General features: G+C 41.1%; 2 protein-coding genes and 1 long non-coding RNA gene across 6 annotated transcripts in view; 2 read left to right on the top strand and 1 right to left on the bottom strand.

Annotated features, from left to right (window-relative positions):
• The window catches only part of LOC134868405 (macrophage mannose receptor 1), a 20,962-nt gene extending 15,448 nt beyond the window's left edge, over window positions 1-5,514 (top strand). Inside the window, 15 exon segments of the mRNA XM_063889509.1 lie at window positions 510-679; window positions 749-819; window positions 982-1,082; window positions 1,176-1,295; window positions 1,847-1,984; window positions 2,073-2,227; window positions 2,370-2,469; window positions 2,718-2,953; window positions 3,283-3,466; window positions 3,567-3,815; window positions 3,922-4,011; window positions 4,014-4,103; window positions 4,614-4,673; window positions 4,794-4,939; window positions 5,141-5,514. Of these exon segments, the coding sequence (XP_063745579.1) occupies window positions 510-679; window positions 749-819; window positions 982-1,082; window positions 1,176-1,295; window positions 1,847-1,984; window positions 2,073-2,227; window positions 2,370-2,469; window positions 2,718-2,953; window positions 3,283-3,466; window positions 3,567-3,815; window positions 3,922-4,011; window positions 4,014-4,103; window positions 4,614-4,673; window positions 4,794-4,939; window positions 5,141-5,185 (1,955 nt within the window). The 3' untranslated portion in view covers window positions 5,186-5,514.
• Window positions 5,510-20,799, bottom strand: aff1 (AF4/FMR2 family, member 1). 4 transcript variants are annotated; one of them, XM_063889513.1, is made up of 19 exons: window positions 20,123-20,799; window positions 16,469-16,589; window positions 15,133-15,969; window positions 13,029-13,070; window positions 12,788-12,874; window positions 12,493-12,526; window positions 12,160-12,217; window positions 11,521-11,662; window positions 10,367-11,371; window positions 10,187-10,275; window positions 9,857-10,085; window positions 9,588-9,682; window positions 9,227-9,290; window positions 9,000-9,136; window positions 8,843-8,914; window positions 8,364-8,457; window positions 8,171-8,208; window positions 7,838-8,070; window positions 5,510-7,385 (listed from the first exon to the last, which is right to left on the bottom strand). In XM_063889513.1, the coding sequence occupies exons 3-19, from the start codon at window positions 15,928-15,930 to the stop codon at window positions 7,261-7,263; spliced, it is 3,342 nt and encodes a 1,113-aa protein (XP_063745583.1). In that variant the 5' UTR covers window positions 15,931-15,969; window positions 16,469-16,589; window positions 20,123-20,799; the 3' UTR covers window positions 5,510-7,260. The 4 variants fall into 4 exon arrangements, with proteins under 4 accessions (XP_063745583.1, XP_063745580.1, XP_063745581.1 ...); XM_063889510.1 differs by lacking the exon at window positions 20,123-20,799 and adding an exon at window positions 19,070-19,278; XM_063889511.1 differs by lacking the exon at window positions 20,123-20,799 and adding an exon at window positions 19,070-19,278 and having other exon boundaries at window positions 9,588-9,679.
• LOC134868408 (uncharacterized) lies at window positions 7,176-13,226 on the top strand. Its single transcript, XR_010166283.1, has 3 exons — window positions 7,176-7,400; window positions 7,918-8,035; window positions 12,796-13,226. It is a non-coding gene; the product is annotated as an uncharacterized LOC134868408 (long non-coding RNA).

Raw genomic sequence — 20,799 nt, 5'->3', positions numbered from 1 at the left:
GTAAACTGTTCCCACAATGCACGGTCGTTCCTGCATTAACAAGCTTTTATCCTGGTGTTCATTTACAGCTGAGTACAAGATGATTGCACAATCTGACTTATAAAGGGGAATCTTAACCATTGAAACAGCATGTTTGACAACATTTCTCTGAAAGAGATGTGTTTCATTTCAGACTGTCTGCCACTGTAAATGAAGGCTGGTTGAATAATATATATAATGGGGAAAAAACTACATTGGTATTGAGAAAATTACAATAAGGCGAACAGCAGCAGAGGTGGAAGGAGTAAAACAGTGTTGTATTCATACAGAGGGGCATTTACTTTATTTTAAATGCCCAATGGCTGGGCAGACAGAGCTGAGACGCAATCCCAAAATGCAACGCCATTAAAAAACTTCAGTAGAGAGTGAACTTTACCTCTCAATATTAAAAATGGTGTCAGAAATCTCCACACCCTGTGGCAGGCTTAGCACATTATCTCCATGTGTGATTTTCTCATCTCCGTCCTCAGCTCCTGACTGTGGCACTAACCCCGGCTGGAGGAAGAACAACAACATCTGCTACTACTACAACGACACGGACATTGTCGACTTCCACACGGCCATGAAACGCTGCTACGAAGAGAAGGCCTCGCTCGTCTCCATCCACAACAAAGATGAACAGGCCTATGTCAACACCATGGTGCGTCTCTTTCTCAGAATGATACGTGATAGTGAAATGTGTTGTTGACATGTTGTTCTGCTCCTCCAGGTCGGGACCGGCGAGGTGGCTTCAGCCTGGATTGGGATGAGGATGTTTGGCATCACAGGTGGAGAATACATGTATGTGTTATTTTATCTTGACTCTTTTAATCCGTTTATTAACAATTAACTAAAGCCATTCACACATCTTTCGAAGCCTATTGTTCCCATTAGAGAGGACCTTCTCTTCATCAAGTGCACATAAAAAGTCAACACCACGGTCTCTCTGTTTGATCTGCACAGGTGGGTGGACTTCTCCCCAGTCGTTTACACTCACTGGGGTCCAGGTGAACCCAACAACGCCAACGGGGAGGAGCAGTGCGTTCAGATGAACCGACTTCAAGGTAAAAAAAAAAAGGCTCAATTCATTGGCAGAATATCACAATATAGATCTGTTTATTTATTGTTAGTAATAATTACATCTCACTATTGTTAAGGTGGCTGGAACGATGCTAACTGTGGTCGGGCTGGAGCAGGCTACGTCTGTAAGAAGTTTCCTGGAGATATCCACACCCCCCCTCCACCCACACAGCCTTGGGAGGGCAACTGCCCCGAAGGTAACATGAGGACAACAACAAATAATAATACCACAGTGTAGAACGAAATACTCTGTTCCAAGTCAAATTGTTGCTTTTGAAATGATAATTAGCACCTAAATGAATCTTAAAGTGAAAATATGACCGCTAAATAATAAAGAATTCACATTGGTTTTGTAAAACTCCAACCTCAGCACCTTATATTGGCTGATCTTTTAATGGCATACATGACTTGACTTATGACATGTTTTGACATACTATGACTCTTTATGACATACTGCAGAATACAAACTGTTTTTCAACAAATATTTTAGAAATATAATATACATCACACGATTAAATTAGATAAATCCTTATGAAGGATTTTAGCAATATAGTGAAGTCATGTGCATGGGCAAACAAATAAAATTGTTGTTTGTTGTTGTCGGGGCTGCCTGCCTTCCTTACACATTGATAATTAAACATCTTGTTATAATATTATTGAATTAAAAGTTATTTTACATGAAGCTGATTATACATCCTGAAATCATCAGTGAAACCCTGTGTAACTTTATTCTGTTTCTCCACTTCAGGTTGGATGCGTTTCAAGGACAAGTGCTTCATGTTCAAAGGGAAGACCGGGGACATTAAGGCCAACTGGTCTTTCGCTTGCAGCTGGTGTAAAGAGCAGGGCGGAAACCTGGCAGTTATCGATGACCAGTATGAGAATGGTAAGCTGAATCAATGAGGAGTAACCAGTGCAGGGGCTCCAGGTCTAAGGGACTGCTCTCTGTATTCTGACACTCTCCTCTCCTCCAGACTTTGTTTCCAGTTACCTGAGGGACCTGAAGCTTCCCACGTGGATCGGCCTGTCAGATGTCTTGTCGGAGAATCAGTACGCCTGGAGTGATGGGGTCAGCCCAGTGCTGTACACCAACTGGAACGACAAGGAGCCCAACAACGCAGGAGGAGCGGTGAGGATCCTTTACCTACACCATGGAGTTACTTCTATTTGGAGCAAAGACAGTGGGAAAAGTCTCAGAAAATAAGCAGGACTAAAACATCCTCTAATGTTTACATATAGATAGCTTGAAGATTTCATGTGGTTCTCAACAGGAACACTGCGTGACGATTTCTCACAATCACCTGGTGACCGGCAGGTGGAACGATGACGCCTGTCACAAGGATCACAGCTTCGTCTGCTCCAGGAAGAAATGTCAGTCGACACTCCCATTCTTATTGTTTTTGCTTAGATAACATTTATTTACTTATAGAATCTGAAAAAAATCTGGGTTTTACAATCCGTGCACAAGTTATAAATTCAATTATATATATTTTTTGTGACACTCAAATTTCCTTTAACCTTACTGTACAATGTGACTCCAAAGGGGCTACGTAGAAAACATTTAGGAGCTAAATCTCTGTTCAGACTCAAAGACATTTCTGTATCTGCTTCCACATCAGCGAGCAGCATCAAGCCTCCACCCCCGACCAAGACCCCCTGCCCGGCTGGCTACACCTCCTGGTATCTGAACTGCTACAAGTTGGTGGAGGAGCCGGCCACCTGGGACGCGGCTCAGACGGCATGCGTGCAGCAGGGGGGAAACCTGGCCAGCATCGACATGAGCTACGACCAGGCCTTCGTCGCCGGAGCCATCCTTCAGGGCAGAGCCGACGCATGGATCGGACTCAGGCGCAAGGTGCCTGCAAACTAAAATCTCAATAAAGATCGCTTAAAGTGTGGTTTCATAACCATCTGTGTGCAAATGATAAATCTTCCACACATCCTTAAGTTTTATTACCAACATTCGTTTAGCTGGTGGAGCTGGTGTTCACATCTTTCAGGTTATTCCTTCCTTTGGCTCCCAGCTTTTTCTAATCTTTACTTTTGAACGAAACACTGAATAATTCACCTTATAGGACGTTGAAGTTATTGAAAAATGAGCATTTCAAAGTTTTAAGAGGGGAATGTTTCTTTTGTGTAACGGCAATTGGGAAATATCTGTAATGCATTACTCCTTGAATGCAGGACGACAGCTCCTACATGTGGACAGATGGCTGGCCAGTTTTTTTCACTCAGTGGGGACCGGGAGAACCCAGCAATATAAAGGATGAGGGCTGCGTGAGTATGCACGCTTCACGTGCGTTCCACGGGACCTGGAACGACACCAGGTGTGACATAGCTAAACCCTACATCTGCAAGATCTCCTCAGGTTTGTGACTCTTTTTGTTCTCTAGTCTTTCTATCAAATTGAAAGCCTCGTTTAGAGTCTTAAACTTGTAGCCTTGATGATGTAACTTATCTCCTCACAGAGAAACTGCCGCCGACTCCCGCCCCAGGTGACGGGAAGTGTCCGCCCTTCTGGAAACCGTATGGCCGCCACTGTTACTTTGTGTACAACGGGCAGCAGGGTTTCTCTTGGCCGGACTCCCTACACTACTGCCAGGCCGCCAAGGCAAACCTGGTGTCCATCCAGAGCAGAGCGGAGGTGGAGTTCATCAGGAACCTCAATCAGTCCAAATATCACAACATATGGATCGGCCTCACTAGAGACCGCAACTGTGAGTGTCGAAACCATACCAATGCTTCTTCCATACGGCTAGCTGAACCTGAGCTTTAATGATTAAATATATGTGCACTAGCCTTATTGAAACCTTGCTTTTCTAGTCGGCTGGGGCTGGACGGATAAGACGTCTCTGGGCTTCCTAAACTGGGCTCCCGGTGAGCCCAATGCAGCGTTTCACCCCGGGGAAGTGGCAGAGAGAACTGTGTGGAGATGTACAAAGACGGAAACTGGAATGACAACAACTGTCTACAAAAGAGAGGCTTTGCATGCCGCCATCGCCAATGTAAGGATTGATCTTTTTTTAAGACATTTGGGTGGAATACTATGGAGGCCATGGGAGTAAAATAAGTTTGATCAAAGCTGTTTTCTCTCCTGTTTTGATGATTTAAGAACAAGTATCAATTTCGGGCTGAAAAACACAGGACATATAAGATGTGTGTAAAACTAAAACTCACATGGAAGAAAAATAAATGCTTTTAGTACTTTTTATAACAAAGGTTACGGTGCACATCAGCCTCTTAAGATCAGCCTGGCAAATCTTCTGTTTTGAAGCTGTCCTGATGTCATAAACACAGCTAAGAAAACGATTGAAATCAGACTTGGAAAATGGATTACCAGATCTTCTTTTCTGACTTGCCTCTTGGAGCCTTAATAGCATGTGTGTGAATGTAGACTTTTAAAGCTTTCATTTGGGTTCTTAACACTTAGAGAAAGAAACTGCAGTAGATAAATACTTGCTTGGATATAATAAGCAACATATTAACAGCTGGTCTGTGTTTAATCATATTTTCAGATTATACAACAGATGATGGGGGGAATCCAGTTATCCCCACGGACGGTCCAGGAGGCAACAGTAAGTGCAACAAAGTACCCGACATCATTTCGTTAGTGTTGCTGCATTTTTAAGTCATTTTGAGTAACTTTAGCAACTGGTTCAACTGCTGTAACATCTGCTGTGTCCCTCTTTGTCCAGGTGCAGGAGTTGTAGTGGGCGCCGTTATTGGAGCCATTGTGTTTTGCTGCTTGATAGCCGGAGTGCTGTTCTACATCTTCAGCGTCAGAGGGGTTAAACTGAGCGGCTTGAGTCTGCCGACAAGAACAACTGCTACTGTTGAAGTGGTGAGTGGTCAATTATCTATGACTTTTTTTAATGTTATTATTCAAATGTCGACATACTATACTATTACTTTTGTTCAATTTTATCAACATGCTAAACTATCCTCTTCTTTAAAATGTTGGACATTTTCCAACTGTGGCTGCCCTGGTGATATGTTAATGTTGTAGTGGAAGTGTTAATACTAAGGCTTTCTTCTGTTGCAGCCTGCTTTTACCAACCCCAACTTCCCTGGAGAATCGGACACATGAACCACCAGTTATACTTTGTACAGTTCATTCAAATTCCATGTTTTTGTACACAAATCAGTGATAATGTCCCTTTTAAGTATGAACAATGCAATAGGATTCCCCTCTCCTTTGTACATTATATATTGCGATATACTCATACGATCTTAAAGCGTTGTTTTCCTATGTCGCACGTTTTTCGTGCTCAACTCTTGTCACAATAATTCAGTAGTTTTCCATATGTCATTTACTGTTCACGAGTTATTAACTGACCTTTACAACCAAATTGTGTAATGTTGTTTTCTTTCTGAAACAATTAGATGAAGTAATAAATGATGAGTTAACAAAAACGATTTCCAGTGTTTATTCATCTTTGTACACTGCAACAAAAATGTATTACATATTTTACAAAAAAGGGGACAAGCCTTCTAAACCTTTTCTGAACAATAAACAAGTGTAAACTGTTGCAGAGTAACTCATGAACAACCGAAGATGATGGAAAAATAAAGCCACAGGTTGGAAAAGACAGAACAGCTGAAGTTGCATCATGACCTTCTGTGCAGTGTAGGCGTCTGCGGGAAGAAACCCCTTACTGCTGAAGATCTATACATAAAAGAATCCCAAATGCCATGGCACCAGTGACCTTGCTACTTACTTTAAAAAATGTTGCGACACTTTATGCAACAATGTAAATTCATGAACACGTGGTGATCCTCGTTCAGCCCTTTTTGATATGTAATAGCACAAAGACATACAGACTGAATTAACAAGCCAAAATGCGTTAATCAAAAGCAGTGTTTCTTTTACTGCATCACTATTTCATACTGATTATTTTAGTATCCCTGCTAACTTGTGATAACAACGTCAACACCTCAATAAAAACGTGTACCAACAAAACTCAAGCTTTATTTTTTAGGATCAAAGTCACAATAAACAAGAGTAAAGACTAGCGCAGTCCTGCCAAATACTTAACAAAGTGCATTCTGTGGTAAGCTATAGTTCGGCCTTTTATTCTACTCGCACACATTTAGTAAACTTATTGCAACTCAACATTTGCTAATCAATAAACGTGTGGGAAACAGAAAAGCAGCTTCCTGGTGCAAAAACAAATAAAGGGATCACTACTGTACTTTCATCTGTTGAACAATGTGGCTGTCCCACTATACTTGAAAGGTAACTCAAACTCAGCTAATGCAACCACTACTTCAACACTATAACCAGAAATAATCCAATATGAAAAATGATTGCCCCTTTTTTTGTTCTTGCAATGTTAACTGTACTTAGTGTTTTATGACTTACATTAGAGGGCACAAGTGCAATTCTTTTAGCTAGGTGATAAGAATAATACCAGTCTGCTTAGGATTGACAAACAGGTCAGTAATTGTCATAATCAGCCTGAGAAAGATCACTTCTGATGCTGAGCCTTAGCCATCATAATACAAAACCTTATTCCTCTTGCTCAGACGTGTCTTTGTTCTGGAAAGCACTCCTCCTTCTATACCGCAGTAATCCCCACTGATTTGTTGGGGAAATAAAATGCAGAATGCAAACTGACTCATTTTGAGAGTAATTAAATAACAATCATGATACTTTTAACAATGTTTTAAGTGCCTTATAGTAACATTAATCTTTAAAGTTAAAAAGGTTCTGATGAGAAACCAGATTTGTGTCAGGACTTGCACGAGGCTGCGGCTGCCACCAAACGGCACTTTAGGTTACATTCGATGTGCTCCCATCTGAATATAGTTAAGGTCACACCTGAATAAAGAGATGATTCAAACACATGAACAGGAACAGGAAGACAGAACAATACATGAAGGGTATGGATAACCACAGATGTAACAAAAAGTCATAAAAGTGCCAGAGAGAAAGAGAGACGCAGGAGTGGACATGAGAGAAAACAATAAATAACAAGTGCAATGTTCAGTGTGCTCTCAGGAACACAGCACATGTGATGGGATAAAGTCCATGTGAAGTAAAGAAGCCTGGCACCAGCCTGAGGGGCAGTCCAGCTCAGAGTGTGACACACTGAGGTGAGGTAAAGGTAGAGAGGGGCAGCACAGAGGGTCCGCAGGTATTCACTGAGAGCCGGTGGATGGTCACTTTACCTTTTGGCTGTCCAGCCTCAGCCAGTGGATGCCCTGTCTCGTATAGCGGACCACAGAGCTCATACTGGAAGTCAGGCTTAATGCCCCCAGGGCTGAGTCCAGCTCTGCCAGCAACCCTGGAACACACAGAGGTATTAAAACCGTAAACATCACAGTGAATGAAGGTGCACACGAATAACCTCTTTAAGAGAACAATGCGTTGTATAGCATGTGAAAAAGAAGTCACCCTTTAGCATTTCAAATATAAGTAGGTCGAGAAAACCGTCATAGTATACAGCTCCAGAAAAAACTAAGAGAGAACATGATAATGCTGAAGTGGTCTGCGGCTGTATATTAGAGAAATTAACTACAAAATTATCATATATATAAAAATGTCATATAATAGTATGTGGAAAAATTAGAAATAGTCATAATATAGTATGTCGGAAAAGGTCACAGTATAACATGTCAAAAGATGTATAGCATAGTACTAAACGTGAGAAAAAAAGACATGAAGTCTCATTCATTCTTCCAGATTTTTTACTGCATGATGTTCATGGTAACAGTCTTTTTTCACATCTATTCTTACCGCTGCCTTTCTGGGACAGCTCCTCAGCCTGCTCCCAGACGTCATGAGCGCTTAAAACTAATGTAGTGATGTTGATGTAGGTGAACGCCACTTGTCCGATGGCCTGAGGAACCGCCACAGTGCCGCCGACAGGGTCCGCCACCAACCCGCTGTGGCTGGAGCCGGGACCTGAGCTGCTGGGCGTGTTGGCTGGAGAAGGTATGTTGGGCATGTAGGACGGGGTGTGTGTGACTCTAAAAGGAACAAAGAACAGTAAAAGATGTGACCTTTTTACATGACAGCGTAGCGCAATATACCAAAAAGAGAAAGTACGAAGCAAACTACACGACCTACTTTGGTGTTAACACAGGAGGGTCGGGAGTTGTTGAGTTCTGAAATGCAGTTAGCAAAAATACAACTATGATTACACAGTCACCACTTTTCCAACTCTGTTCAAATATAGGAAAACATTTAGCTTTGTTTAGATATGACCTAAATAATTGCAACACAATGACAGTGGCATGGGAAATGAATATGTAATACTCACACTGAAGTGGTCCGTGAGGGTCTTTGAATACTTGAGTGCAATTTTGTGTTTGTGGCGAAACATTGCCATCTGCAAGAGGGACTGGCACTTCAGACTACAGGAGACAACGCAATGTTATTCAACTGCATGATTCATTATTGCATATACAGTTATTGTAAAGACAAACAATACACAACGCTTTTATTCTATACCATTACTAAGACTTATAAATGCCTGACTTTTATACGGCATACTATACTATAACCTTTTTTATCATAAACCATAATACTGTATTGCTTTTCTATGGCACACTGTGGCTTGTCATGATATTTATGACAGACTTTAATGACTACAAATATGTAATATTGAGACAAGAAATAAAAACAGATGGTCAACAAGCTTTAAAACTAAAATGAAGCCAACCGGTTATATTGCGTTCTTACATTCTGTTTTGTGAAGCAGATATGCAGCTGCACATAAAGGTGTAATCTACCACTCACCATAAAGCAAAACAGTCTTTTTCTGCGGGAGCAGCAGAGGCATCCACTGAGTTTCTCAGTTTCAGTACAAACCTGTAAAAATGGAGATTGAAGCGGTATAACTACTGCATGAATGGAAATGACCAATAGTTCGGACCATAATGATACGTTCTCGTACTTGAGCAGTTCCACTGTTTCCGCTAACATAGTGTAGGAAGACGTTGAGATGTGTGGATCTTTTTCCATGGCGATACCGCTCTCAACAAAGAACATGGCCGCATCCAGGTAGTTAAACGCTTTAATGAGCTTATCTGACTGTAAATAAAACAGTTTGCTTTTACATTTATAGTATCACCGGGTAGAATGCAGTAATAACCTCAAAACCAGCAAACAACAACAACGTACCTCTGCGTCTGCTTTGTGCTTGAGTTTTTTGGCCTCTTTTATGTAATGCTTCACTGGATACTGCCTGCAGAGGAAAGCAGCTTTATTAGCAAACACTAAACACCTCATCATTGAAAACAATAACAGTTTATAATTATTGATAGTTGTATAGCAACAAGTTCATTCAAATCAGATGCAACACCTTCAAAACAAGAATTTACATTTAGTTTAACTTTAAAACTCCAGTAACACGTTCTGAGAACATGTGGGATAGAATTAACCCAAATCTTTCGATAGAGATTGAAGAGAAATGTGGAGATTGTCCAGACAGCACCAGCTTTTAAGCAAATTTACAAATTAAAAACTGTAGTTTAATTTTTACCTCTCCTCAACTCTGAGCAAAGGCCTTTTGCTCAAAGCTCCCCTGGGGGTCTGTGAAGATGATGGGACAGGAAGGGTGCTCTTTGGGGGCTTCTGCTAGGATTGCAGGGCAAATGTTTGTTTTACAATTTGAACGGTTCTCCCATTTCATGGAAAACATTGTGAGCATTTTCCACTGGTTACAACCACCAAAACCATGAGACCGTTCAGAGGCTTGTCTTGGGAGGGGAAAAAGCAACACACACAAGTTCGATGTTTCTATCCCGTTACCTTTTCAAAGTGCTGTTGTTCGGCAAGCTTTCCGCCGCTCTTCTTCTGCTTCCGGGAGTCCTTGCTCTTAACTGCCTCCTTGCTGGACTCCTGGGGCGCCGCAGACCTGCGTTTGTCCCCCTTTGGAACTCCAGCGGTGCCTTTGGGTGTCAGAGGCTGCTGCACAGGAACAGGTTTTTTCTCAGCCTTTTTCTTTCGCTCTCCGTCTGCTTTTGAGTTGCTGGAACATCTGTAGGTGACAAGATCAGAGAGCTTGTGTTATCAGACAACCTGAAGAGTCTGATCTCTCTTCAACAAACATAAACAAGCATGGGATGCCTCGGGACCTACTCCTGTTTGACAGCAGCATGACTTGATGAGGTATTCTTGTTTTCCAGCCTCTGTTTCTTCCTGGGAAGAGTTGAATTGTCTCCATCGACCTTGAAGACAACAAATCATACATTAAAATACATTTCAAGAAATTGTTCATCAATGCTAACTAGAACAGAATGGGACCCAGATATTTCTCACATTTTGAGATATGCTCCTTTTGCTGCTTTTGGTGAGTTTGTGTGGTGTAGAAGCATCACCGGCCCCGGCATGCTGCTCTATGACCAGTGCTGATCTCTTTGCATTGTTGGGTTTCTCCTTGTGGTTGTTGCAGGTCCAGGGGATTCTTGAGAGCAAACTCAGATCAATCTTCACTAGCAGGGAGCTAAAAGGCTTATGGGGGTCCCGAGAACTCTTGACTGTGAGACCAGTTTTCTCCGAGTGCTTTTTGCTTGTTTTGTGAAGAACCTTGGATCCCTTCTGGCAGAGGGTCTCCAACTTTGGTTTGCTACAACTGACTCTAAGTGGCGGGGTGGGTGTCAGCTGGTCAGCCTGAGCAGGACTTTTGGTGGGGCAGGAGCAAGGGTTAGGATATCGAACACCACAAGATGGACAATGACCACACAGCACCACAGTGACTTCAGGTTCTGATCCAGTCTTCCGCTTGTCAAGTGACGTGTGTTTAGAAGGCCTCTTACTGCCTCTTTTCGTCTCACTGCTGTTCTTGCTTTTTTGGCCATGTCCTACTTTCGTCTTAACCCTGGGCCTATCTGTAAAACAGGGGTCTATGTTTCGCGTATCGCCCACTTCCCCACACTTCACGTTGATAGCTGCTATAGTGCGATCTGGGCAACCTGCAGCTGCTGGTTTTGAGGAGTGTGTGTTGCATAAGAGTGTCCTGGAGATCTTCAAACCAGCAAAGGGGGATTTTTGACCACTTTGATGGTTATAGTTGTCCTGAGGGTTTTCACTGTGATGCTGGGTCAACTCTTTCTGGTGAGAAGAAGAGGGTTTGCACTCTCTGTTGGGGTCGACCACCTCTGCACCGAGTGGGTGCTGGGAGCTTTGAGTGGGCGGTGGCCGCTTTTGAGCGGGGCTTTCAGAGGCATGGGAACAACTTTGACCTTCGGTGCTGGAGTTCTGCTGGCTGGACCTGATCCAGTTCCCTAGCTGCCAATCAACATGGGTCACTGCTGGAAGATCAGGCTAAAGAAACACACAAACCATACGATTTAGAAAAATGAGAAAGAGCTTACAGTTCAGAGAATGCATGTTTATCAGTTTCCCCTACCATTTATTTATATAGACAAACAAAATATCAAAATAACTTTGGAGTGTGTTGAACAGCAAATGACCTCGATTTTGATGGAGATGCTCACAGAGGGTTGAGTCGGCTCCTTGATGGTGCTTTCACTGTCCGACTCTGACCTTGAGCTACACTCTGAGTCGCTGGAGCTAGCAGGCTCTACCCCTTGGGAATGTGCTGCTTCAAGCGATCTACAGCACCCACACACAAAACACAACAATAATAATAATAATAATAATAATAATATCAGATAGCAGTGTCATAGTTATAATTGAATACATAATGTAACCCACATGCCCAGAGAAACTAAAAGCCAACATCATTTGGAGATTAATGTATTAGTTGATTGATGGATAAATACAAATAATAGTTCAATATTTTTTCAAGCAAAAATGCCAAGAGCATTTCCAGCTTCTCAGTTCTTGGACTTTCCTTGTTATTAACAACAGTAATAGACATTTTGGGGGGGTTTTGTCTATTTGGTAAATAAAACTATTTGAATACATTATCTTTGGCTGTGGAGCAATATTAATTATGTTCTATAAATGGATACACAATGTGATTATCGATAAAACATTCAAATTAATGATTGATACAGATTTAAAGATTAGGAAATAATGACTAGTTGCACCATTAATGAAAATACTTCTGTCTAAATGGCTGATTTAAAAGCCACTTAGTCACTTACGATGATGAGCTCTGCTGGATGAGCTGGGATGGATTTGCTGGAGAGGACTCATACTTTTCTGGAAGAAAATAGGGGAATAACATGAAACATACCATATAAAACTATAGATAGGAAATATTTATAGTATTTCCTTCACAACAAATGATTAAAAACAGACTTTTTATGTGCCGGACGTACAACGGATGTTTCCAATCTATCTGTCTGCTACCAACGCCATTCACAGACAACACACTAACCCTGGTCTGCCTGCTTGTTGGGATTTTCTTCGATACAGTAAATTGTGCATGTGTATCCTTGTTTTGTGTGTCGTTTGCCATTCACTTGTTTACTCACTTTGTCCTGGACATGAAGAGAGAGTCTCTGCTTCCTGTGAAGACAATAAAGAAAACACAAGCAAGCTTTTACCTGGGTCACACATTGGCTTTCTTTAAGTTTGTACACGTTCATCTACATTTACACTTAACTAGTACATTTTTAATAATCTGTTCTGTAAATGCATATGGATCTTTAATTACCAGGATTAAAGCCCCTAAAAAAAATGCTCATTTTTGCCATCTTCAAGATACAGAAGGCCTCGGAGAAAGAAAAGAAGATCGATTTTGATTATCCTCAACTTTCAAAGTCTTACCTTTGCAGGGAACAGAGACTTGGACGGTTCATCTGAGGTCGGTGTGTGTATGGCTGTCAGGAGAGGAGGCCATGAGTCGGTCATTTCCTATGTGGTGGGATAAAAAGAATGTGATGTTCAAGGAGCCTACAGACAGCCTGCAGACGGCCCAACTACCATACAGGCATCACTCTTCATAAAATAAGCGTTACAGCATGCAGCTGTAGCAACCGTAAAGGAGAGTTGTAACAGCTGGACTTACCCCCAAGATGTCCTCGACACACTGAACCTCATCCGTCCCTGTCTGTAGAAAAGTAATTCATAAATTAACGGTTCAAAAGACCTGAAGGCAATTACCACTTAACACAACAAACGTGTTAAGGGCTGATATTTCACAGAGCAAACCCTCTATGTGATTTCACATGTCCAACAGGTTCAATAATAAAGCAAAATACATAAAACCCCCATTTTCCTCTCGTGTGTTTACTTGTTGTTGTTGTTGTTGTTGATGTGCTGCATGGGCTTAATGCAACTGTATCTCACCAGAATAGAGACATATAGAGCCCTACTTGGGATTTGGCCAGCTGTCATTTATCTTAACCTGTGAAAAATCTCTAGATACACTATAACTTGTGAGGAATTGAAAACACTAAAAACAAACATGAAATACAGCCAGACCACTCACCACACCAACATCAGAGTGAAGAGATGTATGCATATGTTGTCCAGCAGAGAGCAGTAGAGTCCTGCAGCAGCACTCACATTAGCTTTCATGGAGAAATGTAGGCTCTTCAGTTTCAAAATGAAGCCGTTGACCATTACAAAATAAAAACAATATCAAGGTTCCAACGTTTGGGGGCAGCAGTTTCACTTGGACGGTGCATTAAACATTCACATGAAGGAAATGGTACATTTCTTAGAAAATACAAAAAGATCAATAATTGTTATTTTGACAAACTGTAGGTTTTTCCATTTAAAAAACTTGTTTAAGGGTTTTTTTTATACTGGCTTTGGTTTCACACCTGGAGGTTTGGACTTGTGCCGGATTTACATACATTTACATATTATTTTTTTTGTTTAAACCGGTTTATCGACTTGTTAAAGGGAACACATATTGTTGACAGCGCATTATTTATTTATTTGCTGACAGTTTGTAGGATAGAAACATTTCAAGATCAGCAATAATGCCTCCCTGGACATCTTCAAATCCGCATTAAAACTCACCTCTTCACCTTAGCCTTTGACCACTAACTCATCTTAGTCCCCCGTTCTTCTACCACATATGCCATTTTTGTTTTCTATTTTACTCAATTTTCTATTCTTTTATTTGCCCTAGTTTTTTGTTTGTTTATTGTTTTCTGTCTGTCCTCACAAAATGGAAAGCGGCCTTGGGTACCTATGGTATTGGGTACCTACATGGCTAACTGCAGATGTGGATCCTAACTATAAATAATTGCCTGTATAGCCTGCACTGGATTAGTCGGAGACGCAAGAATAGAAGCAACACTGCTGTGCTGCTGCAGGACCGTAGGGGGAGGTGTGTTGTGCCGCAGGTGCAACAGCTGTGTCTGTGTTTATGAATAAAGTTGACCTGGAGTTCAGCCAAATTCTCTTAAACAAAGCCAGCAGAACTTAAAATGCCTGAAAAATCAATCAAGAATATTTAACGTATGGAGGTTTCAGGTCAGCAGGCACACAATCCTCTCATTCCACAATACAGTTATAACCCAGACAACAGTGCTGGGAAATTATAAGTAGGACTTCTGTTGCTCTATTACCTCCCCCACATTCCCTGGACCACCAAACGAGAGATTCAGTGTAACTGAACTCTCAAGACAATTTTATATTCCAAATATACACTGAGCATCTACTCCGTGCTGTACTTAATATCCTACTGTTGTATTTAATGGGCTCTATATAAAACTGGACCTTCTAGGTACTTCAGAGAAACCCAAATTCCTAGCAATGGATTTTAAAAGGGAATCCAGTCCTGCAACATTATTATTCTTCATTTGGTTTTTCTATAATTGCCGTCTTCAGAAAAAGAAAACACTATTTCCTGAAGCACAAGAAACTAGTATTATAAAATCAATACCAATCTGAAAGCTTTTCACCAATTTAAAGCTGGTTAGCATAAAGACTGAAAAAGGGGGAATACAGCTAGCTTGGCTTTGTCTTAACCTAACAAAATCGATCTACCAGCACCTCAAAAGCTAAAAGGGTTTTAAAAGCAGGACTATTTTTAGACAAGCTAGCCGTTACCTCCTGTTTTCTTTCTTCATGCTAAGCTTAGCAGACCAGCCATAATACACCCAAGATAATATGATGTCTCATAACAGGACAGAGATCTAAGAACATATATTTACCTCCAAAAATTGTGGCAGCAACTTTGTTTTTCCCAGTGCAGATTTGTTGATTATCTCCGGTAGAGGTACATATGGCTCTGGGGAAAGCTTCAGCTTAGGCGACTCGCTGACCACATGGTCCTGACCATCCATGGGCCGCACATACGCTGTTGGCTTCTGGGTCATGACTACGCTGGGCGGCTTCGACGACAAGAGTGAAGGGAAAGCCTGGGAAGGGAGTGCGTTACCCTTGTTTGCTTGAGGCAGAGATGAATCTTTGGGGGACTGTTTCAGGTCAAATGTGGGAACATCCATGGCGATGTCAGCCTGAGAGTGGTGAACTGTGGACCCTTGAACTTGAAGTCTATCAAAGGTGTCCCTAGTGCCCATGTCAATGTTATCATGGTCAGTGGAATGTGGGAAGGGTGGCCGCTTGGAATCAGGAGAATGATAAAACATTTCCTGGGGAAGGCTGACACAATCCCTGAGATCTGAGTGGGCTTCACTGTTCCTCTGTTGCTGTGCCGATAGGCCGAGCTGACTGCGGTTTAAGGACCGATTTGAGAAAGTGGATGAATGTCCATGTTGGTTAGAAGAAGAAGGGGCAGTGGACGTCCTCATGGGCTGAGAAGAGTTACTGTTACAAGCTTTCTGACTTTGGATGGACATGTGGACTTGGTTACGGAATGGAGGCTTGGCTGGTTTATCTGTGTTTTGCTGAGCCTGATCTGACTGTGAGGAGGTTACACAAGTAGGAATGGGTAAAGGCTCAATGGCTAAGGGACAGGGATTATTCACATCTTCATAACTACCCAGCATCCTCTGGATTCGATTGGAAAGATCATCCCCTTTGTTTGTCTGCGTAAAGAAAGGGTAAACACTTTGTTAACAGAAAAAAGATATCCGTAGCAATATGTAGGATCTGGTTCATTAAGACGAGCAGTAGGTGGAATAAACTCTTTTTTGTTTAAATATAATGTATTTGTCACTGTTCCCAATAATGTGTACGCCAAGAACATCTTTCTTGACACTGCTCACACATTGGACTTAAAATGCAAAGGCTATGGTACTTTCCTTGACAGCTTTTTTGTTATAATTGTATAGCCCACTACATACAACAACAAAAAATTACATTAACAAAAAAATAAGTCAAATGAAGGACTCCACATAGAAAGTGAAATATTCTAAGTAACTTTTAAGCCAACAATACAGCACACAGAACTAGAATTCTCAAATTTCCCTCTGATAATGAATAGAGTCATTTTGATTCTGAAACTGTTGCTTTTATCTATAACATGTACAGTAGAAGCCCAGTGTGATCATTAGGGCAGGTGACCTCTATGATGTGGGTCTTTACCTTGTATGGTTGCCCAAAGAGTGGCACATTCTCAGGGTTGAGTTCTTTGTCTTGGCTTGTTTCTTGGTTCCTCTGTTCCCACGCTCGGAGGCGAAGACGCTTCCTTTCTTCATTGTATATGCTGTAGAACATTACATAGAGACAGATATTTAGTCAGCATTGCATGTACAAGTGCATTATTGTAACACTAAATGTGATTACCTAGTTCAAAGATGCAGGAAGTGCCTTGCACATCAGAAATGAAATTGGTGACATGCTCCACAAATCATTCCAACACAATCTTTTTACACTGCCGTATTTGTTTAGGCTTTCCCTGATGTTACATAATTAACCACAAAGCATTGACTGATCCATATGATAAAGACACCAGAACATTTTACAGAGTAATAATTTATGACACCTTATCACAGACTTATCTACCCAAGTGGAAGAGAAGCAGGGTCTCCAGAGAGCCTCAGTGCCCATCATCTCAACAGACAGGTGTAATTAGACTTACAGAGACCATGAGGATTCCCCACACATCTGTTCCCTTTAGTCCCCAAAGATGACATGCAGACATCACATGGATTTTACTACTCCAAATATAAGGCCATGGGCAAAAAGAGGTTGTGAATCATTATATTAAACAACATTCAGGAACAACAAGAGGCCTCATAGGGTCAGGTGCTCTTCAACACGTTCAAAACACTGTAGTAAACTGAATGTTCATTTTGAACTTTTGTTGCCATCTTCCCAAAACAGTATTTATCCTCCTCACTCACAGCAACCCCAATGGGATGCTTCCATGGCAACAAGTGGAGCAACACAGATTTGGGTTTAAGCCAAACAGATGAGCACTTACTCATTAATGGAGCACACGCTGCCCGGTCAGGTCACAGTACCACCCAGGGGTAAACCAACAAAATGTGTCTGTATTAACTTACACACTAGTGATCCAAAACAAACATGCAACATCTTGTTGAGGATCTAACACAGAGAAGCACACAACACACAGAATAAATGAGAAAAGGCTCCTGCTAGTGATAGCAATGCCAGGGGTTAAAAAGTTAAATAAGGGAGAAACATGAACTGTCCATGAGTACCCCCCCTCCCCCCCCCACACACACACACAGGTATAATCTTAATGTCTGTTTGCACATGCACATATTACGCCAGGCTTTAATGTTTAATTCTGATCAAATTTGTTTACACTACTTTATGACTAAATTAAATGTTTGCCTTTTGTGTAGTTTTATTGTTTGAACAGAAATTGTATTTCCTATTCAAACAATACTGTTTAAGTCAAGCCGCTGTGGCCTTACACATGTTTTATAACATTTCAGTACAGCCCATCAGTCAGATTCGGGGACTGGCAACACAGTGGAATATAAAGCAACGCGAAGACAAAAGCCAAGAAACCTGAAGACTAAAATCAGAACTTCCACACCGATACAACCTCCAACGTCTGACACATTTGAAAACATTGGCAATTTTAGGACTTTTTTTTTTAGAGCTGATGCTGGTGGTGAAACCAAAGTCAATCTTCTGCTGGTAGATTTAAATAAAGCTTTAAATCATATAAAGAGCACAATTCTGAAAAAAGTGCTAACAGGTAAAGGTAAACAGTGACATATTGTCATTCTGTTTTTTTCAACTTTAAAGTGATATGCATGCTTCAGACATCTGCAAATACAAATATAATTCACTCATGTTGACATTGTTGCACAAAGTGGATATGTGCTACTTTTGGGTTGCAACTAACAATTACTTGTATCATGGATTTAATCAGCACATTATTTTCTAGATCAATAATTGTGGAGCCTAGAAAATGTCAGAAAATATATTTTTAAAAATCCATTCCAGTCTCCAGAGTACAGAGTGATTTGAAACATTTTCAGTTTAACATTTTTAAATAAATATAACAGCAGGACCTTCCCATGTTGAAGCAGCTGAACAGCATATTCTTTTTTTGGCAAGAAAAAATATTTTAAGAAAAAAATCTGAAAGTTGGATGTTGTTAAGAGTTGAAGCCACATGATTATGAGTAAATAAATAATCACGTTAGGCATAATTGTTCTTCAAGATGAATACATACATATATATTCTGGTCAGATTATGATTCATTACTGAGTGGTTGAGTTGAGCATCTTCTCTGTCACCCTGCCTTCTATTTTTAGGTCAATAGTTTCCGGTTGTTATCCAACTTTTAAACCCAAGTTCCACGTTGGTCAAAACCCGACAGATAAGGTTTCACTGAGGATCACATAAAGAATGCTTTATAAATGAAACATGTAGCTGTTCATTTAAAAACAACTGTTTGTATACACACAGCAGTCCCTTTAACCAGCTGGTAGAAATCACACCAGCCTGCTTTTTCCAGCTGATTCCACCTCTTCCTCGTACTGCCTATCAAAGCCAAATTCCTCCATGTCTGTTTAACGTTAACAGCAGGAAAACACCTCTGTCATTCTGATACCTTTGCAGAGTTTCAAACTTAAAGTGTACCTGGCTCAAATACACTGCTAGTTATCACGCTAACCGTATCTAGCTCATTAGGGGTAGTTACCCGGTCAGGCTGAGGAGCTAGCGCCCTGCTGTTAGCAGCTAGCTGTGTCTGCCTACCTCGGCTGAGATGCCATGGTGCGCCTCTCTCAACAACCAAAGTTGGTTGTCATGCGTTTCTGACAGTCTTCGCCAAGCTGTTCTTCTCACTTCGTCACATTTTTCTTGTTTTACCGCTGAAGAATTACTTATTTTAAAGGGCAGTCAGGCGGCCGTTGGTTGATAGTTGCTGCTAACCGTCCGTGTTTGGGTCGTCCACTCTCTCTCTTTCTCCTTCTACTGGATTGTTCTACTCTATTCAGCCAGCCGGGGGCCAAGCTCAGTTTTATACATTCAATGCACTTCAACTTTGTCACAAAAAGCGTCTGGAGCAGTCGCATTGCTATTATAAAAGTAAATACAACAAATAAGTTCAGTTAGAGCTTTATTATTTACCAATTTTTCCTAAACACGACAGTTTGTCCAAACTTTACGCTGTTACCCCTGCGTGACAGACATGGTACAGTCATCTGTGTTTGGTTATGTTTTTTTTACAAAAGGAATCCTGGTTAAAAGTTTTAAAAGACGATTTATAGGTGCCTCCTGGTTTTCCAAATGGTCTTATTGTTTTTATGACTGTTGACAGAAGGGGGGAAAAAAATATCTGACTTTGAAATAAGACGGAAAGATAGGTAAAACTTCACAGAGATTGCAAAAAAAACTAAGGATTTAGTCCCAAAAGGTGCAGTAAAGGGTAGCATACTTCTTTTTGACCATTTGTTTCTACTTCCGTTTATTTTCTTTGTTTTAAGGTAATTCGGTACATGATGATGATGATAGATCATGGTTGGCAAAATTATATTATTCTACTGATCAGAACAGTCTTCTGTACTGCGTGTCCCTTGTACACTAACTAAATGATTGGCTATTGGTTTGTGTGCTCTGTAATACCACAATCGCATTTAAATCGGAATGTATTGAATTCAACGAACATCTCTCTCACACTCTATTGTGATTGCTTTTTGAAGCAATACCTTACCTTGTTTACACCTAAAAAGTTGGACCTCTGGAGCAAGCAGTGATTCAATCTCCTGCCCAATCACCTAAAGCAGATCATAAAGCTTTCTGACTCACCATGCCACCTTGGTGCCAGTTCTGGTGAGTGGGTTCAGATTTGATGGCACAGAGCCCAGTACTGGCAGTGGTTGTGATGTCTCCTGTACGTTTTATTGCTTAGCCTGCAGGCAAGAAAGCAGACAAATCAGTTTACACATTTAAACCAGACATGTAAGATGAACATGCTGATGAGATGCGTCATAAAATAATCAAGCAGCCTTTGTCTGAGTGTTACTGTTCTTAGAGCATTGACACCAGCACGTGTATGATTTAATGCAGGCTTAAAGCACAGGCTGTGCTGAGAGGCCTGTTATTGGACACTCACCCCGGCTGGTTATGTTATGCTGCTACTGGCCGACTTCCAGCAGAGCACATCGAGATCATCTTGCTTCATTTAGTGGAGGCTTGGGACAGCTGAGAGGACCATGTGACTTTTAAGATTGTTGCCAAATAAAAGAGATCTAACTGCTGGGGCCTAATGATCATGTCATGCAGTATGTAATACAATAGAATTGTTCAATACTTAAAAAGAATATGTTCCTCTTGTGCTTGTTTCTATGCATGTTACTGCCCTAGATACTAGGGTGTACTGTTATAGACCCCTGACCATTTATCAGTACTTAAAAACATGCTTTTGTGTATTTATTTTTTAATCTAATATTTTTTATAAAACGTGTATATCGATGTTTATATAT

Source organism: Eleginops maclovinus, chromosome 8 (assembly GCF_036324505.1).
Source record: "Eleginops maclovinus isolate JMC-PN-2008 ecotype Puerto Natales chromosome 8, JC_Emac_rtc_rv5, whole genome shotgun sequence".
Lineage (NCBI taxonomy): Eukaryota > Metazoa > Chordata > Actinopteri > Perciformes > Eleginopidae > Eleginops > Eleginops maclovinus.
The sequence above is the reverse complement of the archived record's forward strand: the minus strand, read 5'-3'. Positions and strand labels throughout refer to the sequence as shown.